The sequence below is a fragment of the Capricornis sumatraensis genome, chromosome 17 (assembly GCF_032405125.1).
Source record: "Capricornis sumatraensis isolate serow.1 chromosome 17, serow.2, whole genome shotgun sequence".
NCBI classification, from domain to species: domain Eukaryota; kingdom Metazoa; phylum Chordata; class Mammalia; order Artiodactyla; family Bovidae; genus Capricornis; species Capricornis sumatraensis.
The window spans coordinates 14,412,249-14,426,981 of NC_091085.1; the positions used below are offsets into that span (position 1 = coordinate 14,412,249).

The following is a 14,733-nucleotide window of genomic DNA, read 5'->3' on the forward strand; positions in this document are numbered from 1 at the left end:
TCTAACAGTTTTATATTTTCTGGTTTTACATTTAAGTTTTTAATCCATTTTGAGTTTATCTTTGTGTATGGTGTTAGGAAGTATTCTAATTTCATTCTTTCACATGTAGCTGTCCAGTTTTCCCAGCACCATTTATTGAAGAGGCTGTCTTTGCCCCATTGTATATTCTTGCATCCTTTGTCAAAAATAAGGTACCCATAGGTACATGGGTTTATTTCTGGGCTTTCTATCTTGTTCCACTGGTCTATATTTCTGTTGTTGTGCCAGTACCATACTGCCTTGATGACTGTAGCTTTTCCTATAATCTGAAGTCAGTAAGATTGATTCCTCCAGCTCCAGTCTTCTTTCTCTAGATTGCTTTGGCTATTTGGGGTCTTTTGTGTTTCCATATGAATTGTGAAATTCTTTGTTCTAGTTCTGTGAAAAATGCCTATTGGTAATTTGATAGGGATCATATTGAATCTGTAGATTGCATTTGGTAGTATAGTCATTTTCACAATATCAATTCTTTCTACCCAGGAACATGGAATATCTCTCCGTCTGTTTATGTTGTCTTCGATTTCCTTCATTAGTATCTTATAATTTTCTGTATACAGTTCTTTTGTCTCCTTAGGTAAGTTTATTCCTAGATATCTAATTCTTTCTGTTGTAATGGTGAATGGGATTGATTCCTTAATTTCCCTTTCTGATTTTTCATAGCTAGTATACAGAAAAACGAGTGATATCTGTGTATTGATTTTGTAGGCTGCAACTTTGCTAAACTCACTCACTGATTAGCTCTAGTAATTTTCTGATACTATCGTCAGGGTTTTCTGTGTACAGAATCACGTCATCTGCAAACAGAGCTTTACTTCTATTCTGATCTGGGTTTCTTTTATTTTTCTTTTCTGATGGCTGTAGCTAGGACTTCCAGAACTCAGTTCAGTTCAGTTCAGTTCAGTCATGTCCGACTCTTTGAGACCCCATGAACAGCAGCACACCAGGCCTCCCTGTCCATCACCAACTCCCGGAGTCCACCCAACCTATGTCCATTGAGTTGGCGATGCCATCCAACCATCTCATCCTCTGTCGTCCCCTTCTCCTCCTGCCCTCAATCTTTCCCAGCATCAGGGCCTTTTCCAATGATTCAGGCCTTCGAATCAGGTGGCCAAACTATTGGAGTTTTCAACTTCAACATCAGTCCTTCCAGTGAACATCCAGGACTGATCTCCTTTAGGATTGATGGGTTTGATCTCCTTGCAGCCCAAGGGACTCTCAAGAGTCTTCTCCAACACCACAGTTCAAAAGCATCAGTTCTTCGGCGCTCAGCTTTCTTTACAGTCCAACTCTCACATCCATACATTACCACTGGAAAAACCATAGCCTTGACTAGATGGAGCTTTGTTGGCAAAGTAATGTCTCTGCTTTTTAATATGCCCCAGGTTGGTCATAACTTTCCTTCCGAGGAGTAAGCGTCTTTTAATTTCATTGCTGCAGTCACCATCTGCAGTGATTTTGGAGCCCAAAAAATAAAGTCTGACAAGGTTTCCACTGTTTCCCCATCTGTTTCCCATGAAGTGATGGGACCAGATGCCATGATCTTCGTTTTCTGAGTGTTGAGCTTTGAGCCCACTTTTTCACTCTCCTCTTTCATTTTCATCAAGAGGCTCTTTAGTTCTTCACTTTCTGCATATCTGAGGTTATTGATATTTTTCCTGGCAGTCTTGATTCCAGCTTGTGCTTCTTCCAGCCCAGCAGTTCTCATGATGTACTCTGCATATAAAAGTTAAATAAGCAGGGTGACAATATACAGCCTTGACATACTCCTTTTCCTATTTGGAACCAGTCTGTTGTTCCATGTCCAGTTCTAACTGTTGCTTCCTGACTTGCATATAGATTTCTCAAGAGGCAGGTCAGGTGGTCTGGTATTCCCATCTCTTTCAGAATTTTCCCAATTTATTGTAATCCACACAGTCAGAGGCTTTGGTGTAGTCAATAAAGCAGAAATAGATTTTTTTTTTGGAACTCTCTTGCTTTCTTGATGATCCAGTGGATGTTGGCAATTTGATCTCTGGTTCCTCTGCCTTTTCTAAATCCAGCTTGAATATCTGGAAGTTCATGGTTCATGTATGGCTGAAGCCTGGCTTGGAGAATTATAAGCATTACTTGACTAGCGTGTGAGATGAGTGCAATTGTGTGGTAGTTTGAGCATTCTTTGGCATTGCCTTTCTTTGGGATTGGAATGAAAACTGATCATTTCCAGTCCTGTGGCCACTGCTGAGTTTTCCAAATTTGCTGGCATATTGAGTACAGCACTTTCACAGCATCATCCTTCAGGATTTGAAATAGCTCAACTGAAATTCCATCACCTCCACTAGCTTTGTTTGTAGTGATGCTTTCTAAAGCCCACTTGACTTCACATTCCAAGATGTCTGACTCTAGGTGAGTGATCACCCCATTGTGGTTATCTGGGTTGTGAAGATCTGTTTTGTACAGTTGTTCTGTGTATTCTTGCCACCTCTTCTTAATATCTTCTTAATATCTTCTGCTTCTGTTAGGTCCCTACCATTTCTGTCCTTTATCGAGCCCATCTTTGCATGAAACGTTCCCTTGGTATCTCTAATTTTCTTGAAGAGATCTCTAGTCTTTCCCATTCTGTTGTTTTCCTCTATTTCTTTGCATTGATGGCTGAAGAAGGCTTTCTTATCTCTTCTTGTTATTCTTTGGAACTCTGCATTCAGATGCTTATATCTTTCCTTTTCCCCTTTGCTTTTCACTTCCCTTCTTTTCACAGCTATTTGTAAGGCCTCCTCAGACAGCCATTTTGCTTTTTTGCATTTCTTTTTCTTGGGGATGGTCTTGATTCCTGTCTTCTGTACAATGTCATGAACCCCCATCCATAGTTCGTGAGGCACTCTGTATCAGATCTAGTCCCTTAAATATATTTCTCACTTCCACTGTATAGTCATAAGGGATTTGATTTAGGTCATACCTGAATGGTCTAGTGGTTTTCTCCACTTTCTTCAAATTCAGTTTATTCAACTGTGTTGAATAATAGTGGCAAAAGTGTAGACCCTTGTCTTGTTCCTGATTTTTAGGGGGAATACTTTCAGTTTTTCACCATTGAGAATGTTTGCTGTAGGCTTATCATATATGGCCTTTACTGTGTTGAGGTAGGCTCCTTCTGTGCCTGCTTTCTGGAGAGTTTTTATCATAAATGGGTGTTGAATTTTGTGAAGGCCTTTTTCTACAACTGTTGAGATTATCGTATGGTTTTTATCTTTCAGTTTGTTAATATGGTGTATCATATTGACCGATTTGCATACATTCATGAATCCTTGCATCCCTAGTATAAACCCAGCTTGATCATGGTGTGTGAGCTTTTTGATGTGTTTCTGAATTTTGTTTGCTAAAATTTTCTTGAGGATTTTTTCATCTATGTTCATCAGTGATATTGACTGGTAGTCTTTTTTGTGTTGTGTTTGTCTGATTTTGGTATCAGGGTGATCGTGGGGGCATACAATGAATTTGAAAGTGTTTCTTCCTCTGCAATTTTTTGAAAGAATTTTAGAAAGATAGCCCTTAGCTCTTCTCTAAATGTTTGATAAGATTCTCCTGTGAAGCCATCTGGTCTTGGGCTTTTGTTTTTTGGGAGATTTTTTAAAATCACAGCTTCAATTTCAGTGCTTCTAACTGGTTGTTCATAGTTTCTGCTTCTTCCTGGTTCAGTCTCGAAGACTGAACTTTTCTAAGAATTTGTCCATTTCTTCCAGGTTATCTGTTTTGTTGCCATATAGTTCTTTGTAATTGTTTCTTGTAATCCTTTGTATTTCTGCATTGTCTCCTGTAACCTCTCGTTTTTCATTTCTAATTTTGTTGATTTGATTCTTCTCTTTTTTTCTTGATGAGTCTGGCTAAAGGTCTGTCAGTTTTTTTAACTTCTCAAAGAACCAGCTTTTATTTTTATTAATCTTTACTATTGTTTCTTTCATTTCTTTTTCATTTATTTCTGATTAGATCTTTGTGATTTCTTTCCTTCTACTAATTTTTGAATTTTTTTGTTCTCCTTTTTCCAGTTGTTTTAGATATAAAGTTGGGTTGTTTATTTGATGTTTTTCTTGTTTCTTGAGGTAGGGTTGTATTGCTATAAACTTCCCTCTTAGAACTGCTTTTGCTGCATCCCATAGGTTTTGAAGTGTCCTGTTTTCATTGTCATTTGTTTCTAGAAATTTTTTTATTTCCCTTTTGATTTCTTCAGTATCCTGTTGATTATTTAGAAATGTGTTGTTTAATCTCCATGTGTTTGTGTTTCTTACAGTTTTTGTCTTGTAATTGATATCTAGTCTGATGGCATTGTGGTTGGAGAAGATGCTTGATATGATTTCAATTTTCTTAAATTTACTGAGGTTTGATTTGTGATCCAAGATGTGGTCTATCCTGGAGAATGTTCCATGTGCACTTGAGAAGAAGGTGTATTGTTCTCCATTTGGATGGAATGTCTTGAAGATATCAGTGAGATCCATCTCATCTGTTATTTAAGACTTGTGTTTTCTTATTAATTTTGTGTTTTGATTATCTGTCCATTGGTGGGAGTGGGGCGTTAAAGTGTCCTACTATTATTGTGTTCCTGTCAGTTTGTCCTTGTATGTCTGTTAGTGATTGTCTTATGTATTGAGGTGCTTCTATGTTGGGTGCATGGATATTTGCGATTGTTACGTCTTCCTCTTGGACTGATCCCTTGACCGTTATGTAGTGTCCTTCCTTATCTTTATTTTAACGTCTATTTTGTCTGACATGAAGATTACTATTCCAGCTCTCTTTTGCTTCTTATTTGCATGGAATATATTTTTCCACCCTCTCACTTTCAGTCTATATGTCTCTTTTTGTGGTTGTTGTCTAGATGAGGCGTCCTGCACAGGGTGCTATTGGTGGTTGGGTGATACTGGATCTTATATTCAAGTGGTTTCCTTTGTGTGAGTTCTCACTATTTGATAGTCCCTACGGTTAGTTCTCTGGTAATCTAGGGTCTTAAAGACAGTGTTCCCATTCCAAAGGCTCAGGTCTTAATCTCTGGTCAGGAATGAAGATTCCACAAGTAGTTTATTATGGCATTTAGTGAGATTAAAGCAAATATCCAGCAACGAGAAACCAATGATGAACCCCAGACAAATGGCAGTGACAAAATCAGGCAAATAATAATTACACATATATATATACACCCTTGAGCAAAGTCAAAACAGTCCAAAAATAAAGTACAGTAGATTGACTGGTGAACAAAGGAAATAAAAAATTGTATGTCCCAGTTAAGAACAAAACTAAGTTAAGCACAAACTGGAAAACAAAACTAAACCAAGATGGCAAATGGGGAATAAAAAATGAAAACAAACAAACAAATATGTTGAGAGGAAAGGAAAGAATAGATGTGTAAAGTTCAACCGAGGTAGATGAAGAAGATTCATATACATTAAAGATTAACTGCAAGGTGAAAGGAACAGTAGGAAAGGCAAACAGAGGAATAAATGTAGACAAAAGTAATAGATTTTTAAAAATTAAAATTGTAAAAAAGAGAGAAAAAAATACGGAAGACTAAAGAAAAAAGGGAAACTCCACGGAACCGCAGTATCCTAATGTAGTATCCTAATGTAGAGGCAGAGGTTTCTAACAACAGTCAAAAGGGTGACTGAATATACACATTTACATATTCTCTCATGAGCAAGATCGAAACAGTCCAACAAAAATAAAGTGCAGTAGGTTCACCTGGTGAATGAAGAAAACCAAAAATCGTATGTACCAAAACAAAACTAATTGAAGCACAAACTGGAAAACAAAACTAAAGCAAGGTGCCAACTGAGGAATAAAGCATGAAAATAAAACTAACAAATATGTTGAGAGGAAAGGAGAGAAAGAAAAGAAAGAAAGAATATATAGGCCAAGTTAAATAGAGGTAGATAAAGAAGGTTTATATATGATAAAGATTAACTGGAAGGGGAAAAGAATTGTAGGAAAAGCAAACAAAGGAATAAATAGAAAAAATAATAATAGGTTTAAAAAATTAAAAATTAAAAAAAGAAGAAAACTCTACAGAACTGCAAAAGCCCAATGTAGAAGTAGAGGTTTATGACAACAATAAAAAATGTGACTGAGGAAAAAAAAAAAGCTCAAAGACTTAATTGGATTTCTTAGTGCCAATAAAATCAACAGCTGCAACAAGAGGGGGGAAAAAAGGAAAAAAAAATCCAAAAGAATCTGCAGAACAAGTTAAAAAATAAGAATAATCAATGTTTTTCTTGAGTCACTGCTGTGAGAGTCCTTTCCCTCGCTGGGAGTCAGTCCACCTCACCTCCCTAGGATGCCCTCCAACACTGTGCTGATCTCTGGACCTGCTGTGGGGGCAGCTCAGATTCTAATCTGGTCCTACCCCTGTGTGTTCTTGCCTCTAATGCCCAGAGCTATCAGAGCTATCAGAGCTAGTGCGTTTTCTTTTGTGGGAGCTCTCAATGGCCTTTTTAATTTTCTATAGACACAGAGTCTGCTTAGTTGATCATGTGGATTTAATCTGCAGCTTGTGCAGCTGGTGGGGAGGTTTGGGTCTTCTTCCTTACACTGCCCCTGGGTTTCAGTTGTGGTTTTATTTCCACCTCTGCATGTCAGTTGTCTCCTGGGGTTTAGCTTCTGAGGCTGCCCTGGAGGGCTTGGGTTTACCTTCCGTGAGGGCCAGGTGTGGAGGTGGTGCAGCTGCTTGGGGTCACAGGGGTTCTGGCAGCACCAGATACTCAGGGAGGTTGGCAGCTAGGGTAGCAGGAAATACAGAGGTCTAGAAGGGGATGGCAACCAGTATAGGCCAGTATGCTCCAGTATTCTTGCCTGGAGAAAACCTGCTCTCTGACAGAGAAGCCTGGCAGGCCACAATCTACAGGGTCGCAAAGAGTCAGACACAACCAAAGCGACTCTGTGTGGATAGACATGGGGCTGTTTTTGCCTGTGGTAGCTCTGCCCCAGTGAGAGTTGAGAGTGAAGGTGTTGCAGCTGCCTGGCTTGCGGGGACCGTGGCGGCGCCATGTGTGCAGGGACATGGACTGCCTCTGCCTCAGGAGTTATGGCCCTAGCAGAGTCTTTTTTCGGAGAAGGCAATGGCACCCCACTCCGGTACTCTTGCCTGAGAAATCCCACGGACAGAGGAGCCTGGTAGGCTGTAGTCCATGCGGTTGCTAAGAGTCGGACACGGCTGAGTGACTTCACTTTCACTTTTTACTTTCATGCATTGGAGAAGGAAATAGCAACCCACTCCAGTGTTCTTGCTTGGAGAATCCCAGGGATGGGGGAGCCTGGGGGGCTGCCATCTCTGGGGTCGCACAGAGTCAAACATGACTGAAGTGATTTAGCAGCAGCAGCAGTCTTTTTTTGAGCCTCTTGTACCTGGTGATCAGAGGGCCCCTTTAGCCAGTCGTTCCCAGTAGCTTCACTCATTCAGGTACTTAGAGGGCTCCTTTGCCTGGGGTCCTTCTCTGTTGTTTGGCTTGTCAGGCACATAGAGGGCCCCCCCCACCCCCCACTGGGGTCCTGCTCTGAAGATTGGTGCATCAGGCACTTAAAGGGGCACCCTGGGTGGGTCCTACTCTGTATTTTGGTGTCAGTCACTGAAAGATGCACCCTGGCTGGGTCCTGCTCTGTTGTTCAGTACGTCAGGCATTTTGATGGACCAGCCTCTCTATTGCTCAGCTGCCCATGCTGGCCTGTGGGGAGAGAGGCTATGGTGACGGCTCCACCTGCTAGTGTTACTCAGCAGTATGGCCTTGCTTCCATGGCTGCCTGCTTTCCTCCACCAGCATTTCCCACCACAATCTCCTCCCTGACATCCTCTCAATCCGTCTCTCTGCAGTCAACAGCAGCCCTCACCCTGGGATTGCTTCATAATCCCTTAACCCCAGCTCCCAGCCACTGCGCCTTCCATGAGACTAGTGTTCCTGTCCGTGGTATGTATGGCTGCAAGGCCTGTCTGATTCTCATTCCATTTAGGCTGCCACAGATGCTGTTTCACTCTCAGCCTTAAGTGTTTCTCCTCTGTCTCAGACAGTTGCCCCGATGTGGGGATCAGACCCCTGCTTCAGTTTCCCCACCCACTGAGGGCAGGTCCAGTCCTAACACTCCTGTTTTTCCCCCTAGTTCCTTCGTCCTACCAAGTTCTGTGTGGTTCTGCATGTTGTTTTCCTCTAGTCAGGTCCTCCTGTCGGCTCTCAGCTGGTGCTCTGCGTGCACTTCTGTGTCTGAAGGTGTGTTCCTGATGTATCCGTGGAGAGAGAGGTGCTCCGCGTCCATCTCCTCCTCCCCCGTCTTGTTCTCCCTCTTTGCTGTTTCTCGTTACTGTTGTCCCCTCTTTATTGTCTTTGTCCTTATTTTTTCCTCTGTTTAACCAAAGGCTCTCATTTTATATCTTTTTTATTTTAAGAGAAAAAGATAGTTCGGTGATTTTCTAGCCCACTAGAATAAAAATTTGATGCTACATTTAGTGTCAATGTTGATGGTTTGACCAGAAAAGATTGTATCATGAAGTATATGTAGTTGATCTTATTGATCTGTAGTCCTGATTTTAGTTGCTTTAGAACATGCTAATGTTTGCCAGTTAGACATTTAGAATTTAGGCAAATTCATGTGCTGTATTCAAGACACTAAAATATATTGTAGGAGGTTCTCAAATTTATAGGAAGCTGTTAAGTTCACTTTCAGGAATTTAGTTATATTAAAATAATATTATAAATTATGGCACATTTATTGGTGCCCTTTCCTGTATTTATTTGTTAATGTTAGGGAGTCACAGAAGTAGTTTAGTTAGTGGAGTGTTTTATTCCCCATCCCAAGTTTGGTAGACTTTTACCACCGAAAACACATGTTTGAGAATAGGTGTAACTCTGTTGAATAGATTTCGCTAATATACATTATCCTGTTGTCGTTGTTATTGTATGACTAAGAGCATTACTAAGCTAAGAGTATATTTTAGTAAAAATTGACTAGTCACCAGTTGTGGCCCTAGGAAGTGATAGTCAATTAAATACAGCTTAGAACAGGTATGAAATTATTGACTCCGTTGTGTTTTGAGTCCTTCCTCTCCAAAGTGCTGAAATGTGTTTTAAAATTACTTAGTTGCATTAGTGGTTGGATTTGAGGCTTTTAACATGTTTTTCATCAATACCTCTGGGAGAAGAATAACCAAGACCTTTAAATGTATGGTGCATTTTACATCACTATGTAATTATAAATATTATGATGAAATATTGAAATGATCATGAAAGACGATAACCATTAAGCTTTTCTTTCAGCTGTTAAAGCTCACTAAAAGTTATATTGAGCTGTGGTTTATGAAATTGTTTTGACTAACACCTTCTTTAATAATTGTGTTAGAAGTGGAGAAAAATGCTTTAGGAGAGCATGAATCTTCTTTTCGGTTTTCAGATTGTTGATGGTGTTTTAGTATGGAGAAAATTTGTTGGCTTTGACTATCACCTGGGTTTATTTTTAAAAAAAAAGTTTTCCTTTTCTTATGGGCTGCAGGTTTTTTTTACCTGAGTTACAAGTTCCTATCAGTATGTATTTATGTACCTGGTGTGTCATAGTTTATTAAGTGTTAGATAATTTATACTTAGGAGTGAATTATAAACAAATTAAAATTCTGATATCTTTGAGAATTGTGAGGTTTTATAACTACTCAAAGTGTAGATAAGAATTTGTATTTTCACTTCATTTCTCATTTTGTCTAAATTTTTTCAGTTGTTGGAAAAGTTTTATTCCAGGTGAATAGATAGCCCTTTATACGAGTAAACTAATAGGAATTTATAGATGATGATTGGGAAAACAAGAATCCAAATGTATTAGCAGTCATAAATATGTTTCTGAGCTTTTGTAAGAAAAATTGGACTCTTCCAGTTCTGTGTATATCCTCATGTCTAATTTGTTTCTAATTTAAAAGGAAAAAAAATAGTTTGACATACTTGAGGTCATAAATTTTTTAAACAATAATTTTTTATGGTTATACTAACTTGAACTAGTTTTCTATTGGACCTAAACCATGCTGTTTGAAATCTTTGAGACATTTGAATGAGACACTTTCTGCTTTTACATTATAAGTAAAAGTCGATCTGTATTACGTAAGTGTAAATAAAACGATGGTTACCTGTATGCTGAAAATTTGAGTCTCTCCACTGTTACCTATTTTTTTCATGTGAAGTTGGAGTTTTGTATGACTTACAAAAATCCCTACCCGTTGCAGTTTTAAATCAGACAAAAAAGATTTGAGGAAAGTGATAGATACTTTTAAAAATAAAATGGTCTAGAGAATTATATATGGGGTTATCTCTTGCCTTTCTTCCTAATTCCTTTTCTTCTAGGAAGAAGAGTACCTATTTTCTTTTCAGTATATTTAGCTTCCTTTTTGAAATTTTTCTCTCAAGTAAATGATGTATAGGAAAATGCAGTTAATTTAAGATTTTACCTCCGTATACTCAGGTACTGTGTCAGATTTTCACGTGGTTGCTGCGAGTGCTCTGCTGGGTGTAAGAGCTGAGGAGTGAGCATGTGCTTCTGTTCTTGACAGGCGCATCCCTTAAGGCGTTACCATCCCTTCTGATTCCCTGCTGTCTCTCGGCAGACGTCACAGCCGTGTTACCCTCTGCCCCTCAGAGCCTCAGCTGCTTGTACATCTTCCTGTAATTTTCCGCGTTTTCCGAGGGCATGAGTTCCTCTGCGGCTGTTTAAGGCCACCCACCATTGGGTCTGTCCGTCTGCTCTCCCTGCGCGTTCCAAGCTTTAGTCCGCTCCTCGAGCCTTGGTGCCGCCCTGTGCGCAGGCTCGGAAGTGAGGTGTGGGTTTCCGGGCCAGGGTCAAAAACTTACCTGCAGTTTCTGTTTTTTTTTCTCTCTTCTCCCTGTTTCTGAGAAGAGTGGAGGGTCTCACACATCTTCTTCTCCCAGAGATTTATTTCTTCTTGGGGTTTGGTTGCTTTCCTTTGTACTAACTGTTTACTTCATTTTGCTGGAAAGAAAAAGATTTTAAGTTAGATGGGTATTCTGTTTATCCTTCACTTGGTTTACCTCAGTGAAATAAAGATGTTTATTTTGTTGTTTCAGTAGGCTGGCAGTAGTGAATTTTAAGAGTATACATTGTGGAATTATGAGCCACTAATTTGTAGGTGTTTGTAAGTTTCTGAATCATAGAATAATATAGCCTCAAGAATTTTTGAAAGAGTATCAAAGACCTACAGATGTAGAGTGATCTTTCTGTGGACATAGCCTGTTAATGTCCTAGTTGATTTGAGAGCATAAATCTCATGACTTCTTGTTCCTTAAGAACACAGTACGTTTCCTGCTCTTTCCTCAACAACACACTGCTTTATCTTCTTTCTTAGTCTTAGCCCATTACTGTCCTCAAATGTCTAAATGCCTTTATATCTACTTCTTATCTGCTGTATATGTTCTGTGGGTATCTTCTTGCTTGCACTATTCATGAAGTAGATCTCTGTAACAAAATTATGGCAAACAGCCATTTCAGTTCCGAGAGCAAGCTCAGGTTTTTCAAAACTTAAAGTAATACAAAATTGGGGATAAAAATGAGAAAGTAGATGAGACAGGATGAAGTTTAGAAAAATTAGAATTTGGAATAATATAGGATATGAAATTACATAGTGTTAAAAACCCTTAAAGGTATTAGATTCAGAAAATGTGAACACTGGTTGTGGTAACAGTGCTAAGGTCCCAGGGTGTCTTGTTTTGGCATTTATAAAAGAACAAAAAAAGATTAGTTGAGTAATATTATGTAGGTGGACTATAAGGCTCCTTAGTTTTCAGAAACAAAAGGATTATATATGTCTAGCTGTTTTTAAAAACATGCTCACATGCATGCATGCACTGGCATTTCTCAAGTCTGGCTTTATTTCAGTTTATGTGGCCCCAGTCCTATTGGATTGTTGCTTATTTTATATCTGTTTTGAGATAAGGATTAAACATTTTGTCCCCTACATACTCTATTGGTTGATTTCTTTCTGTGGCTTTTTAATGGGTGATTTACTCATAAAGAGTATATTAATAAATTTACACCATCATTTGCTAATTCATAGGCTAGTGACTTTTGGTTTTCCATTTTAAAAGTGGTCTAGCCAAATTCATTGATTTTTCTTGTCTCTTTCTCAATCTTTAGCCATCAAATTTTGTAGGACATGTGCTGTTTATTAAGTTTATGGAGCTACTTAATTCCATCTTCCCCTCTTTTCTTTCTTAAGGAAACAAAATCAAAACCTTTGTCCTTGGTCATCTTTGCTGCCTTCTTTCAAACTATTTCAGTGAAATTACTAGGATATAATGGTATAGAACTAAAAGGGCAAGATATATATAGGTAGGCTCATTTAGTTATCTAGAATCTAATTGTTGCCGACTCGTTTTGTTTCCATTTTAATGTCAACTATTTATGTGTTCATGGGGCTGCTAGGTAGAGAGCATGTTTAACAAAACTTTTCCACAAAGAGCCAAAGTATGTCATTGATATGGGTGATGTTTTTTATAACTGTTGTTTTAAAGAAATAACCTAAGTGAAATTTGTTCAGCTGTTGTCTACTATTTTTTTTTAGGAGTGGCAGAATTCTATTCAGAAGAATGCAGGCCTTGCTTTTATTGAACTTGTCAATGAAGGAAGGTAATCTATTTTATATCCATTTATATTTTACTTTAGAATCTTGTTCTTTTTTGCTGTTTGAACTGATATTTTTGGTATTGATTTTACAGACAGTAATATAGTGAGTTAGAAAATGAAAGTGAAGTCGCTCAGTCGTGTCCCACTCTTTGCGACTGTAGCCTATCAGGCTCCTCCGTCCACGGGATTTTCCAGGCAAGAGTGCTGGAGTGGATTGCCATTTCCTTCTCCAGGGGATCTTCCCGACCCAGGAATCGAGCCTGGGTCTCCCGCATTGCAGGCAGACGCTTTACCGTCTGAGTCAGTTAGATATTAATTATTATAAATACTTCAGTATTTAATCATTTTATTGTTATCTTCATGGTTCTGTGCTTCATGGTAAAGTCTGTTCTTTATTTTTCAATAAGTAAGGCTGAGTTTGGCAAAAGTAAACTGATGATTCTATTAGCAGATATAAGGAAAACACATATTTTTCAGACTTTCTCAAATTCTGTTATATTTTAGAGCAATAATAAGACTAACATGTCTATATTATCTCATGTCATGGCTTGGGTGTAAGGGAAGAATTATTCAAGGAAAGAAAATTCAGTAATAAGGAAAAAAAATGAAATACAGATATAAAAAGAAAGATACAATGGTGAAAATAGATTTAAGAAAGTGAGAAAATTAAAAGGTAAAAATGAAGAAACGATGAGTGGACTACATTGTGTCTGTTTTGTGGCATCTGCTCTTGGATTATACAGTGCATGGAATTCTCCAGGCCAGAATACTGAAGTGGGTAGCCATTCCCTTCTCCAGGGGATATTCCCAACTAAGAGATTGAACCCAGGTCTCCCACGTTGCAGGCTGATTCTTTACCAGCTGAGCCACTGGGGAAGCCTGGTTTTGGATTAGTTGAACTGAAGACCCAGAGTATAGATTAAAAGGTGTGATTGACTGCTATTGGAAATAGCATTCTGAACATAATTATTGTTTACGAATGTTTCCTTATACTGTTCTGGCTAATACTGAGAAACTGACACCATCACTTACAGGAAAATTTTGAAGTAGGATCTGGGAATTCAGCCTCTGTCTCGTTAATGTTATAAAAAAGGGAACTGTTCCTTTTTTATTAAGTGGGCTGAGGTGACCTCTAAAAATGGGGCACTATTCACTCGACCCAGAAAACCCCACATGCAAATCAAGAGGTTCAAATCTTCGTGTTCATTTTAAGAACGCTCGTGAAACTGCCCAGGCCGTAAAAGGGTATGCATATCTGAAAAGCCACCAGGTGTCTGAAGGGCGCCACTTTAAGGAAGCAGTGTGTGCCATTCCACCCTTTCAACGGTGCAGGCCAAACAGCGGGGCTGGATGCAGGGTCGGTAGCTCAAAAAGTGTGCTGAATTTTTACTGCACGTGCTCAAAAATGCGGAGAGTAATACTGAGCTTAAGGGCTTAGATGTAGATTCTCTGGTCGTTGAGCATATCCCGGTGAACAGAGCCCCCAAGGTGCTGCGCAGGACTTACAGAGCTTATGGTCGGATCAACCCCTACATGAGCACTCCTTGCCACACTGAGTTGTTCCTTAGTTGAAAAGAACAGATTGTTCATAAACCAGAGGAGGAGGTTGCACAGAAGGAAAGATATCCCAGAAGAAACTGAAGAAACAAAAACTTACGGCCTGGGAATAAATGTCGTAAAAATAAGTGCAAGTTAAAAAAAAAAAGGAACTGTTTATTTTATATTAAATGCTACTAAGATTATTCTACTTATCAAATAATTATAGGTGCTCACAGATTAGTACTGAATACAGATAAATAAACCTGCAACCATGTGCTAAATTCTGTGCTAGAAGGTAGGAATGAGAATAAAGGGAAAGACTTCATGGTTTAATATTGAAGAGTTAGGTAAAACCTCCCTAGGAAACATGATTCCTGAGATATATTTTCAAGGATGAGTTGCGTTAGTAAAATAGACTTTGGAAAAGAGGGGATTATGGGTAAATTGGAGAGGACATGTGTGAAAATCATTCTTAATAAAAGGAATATAATATCTGAAGATGCTGTGATGTGGGATGCTATGTGTGGTTGTGTGAATTGTGAG

General features: G+C 38.8%; 1 protein-coding gene across 1 annotated transcript in view; it reads left to right on the top strand.

The window, feature by feature from the left end:
• LRBA (LPS responsive beige-like anchor protein) overlaps nt 1-14,733 on the top strand; it is a 746,329-nt gene that overhangs the window by 246,876 nt on the left and 484,720 nt on the right. Inside the window, exon 34 of the mRNA XM_068990001.1 lies at nt 12,590-12,654. Within this exon, the coding sequence (XP_068846102.1) occupies nt 12,590-12,654 (65 nt within the window). The remainder of the gene's footprint in view (nt 1-12,589; nt 12,655-14,733) is intronic.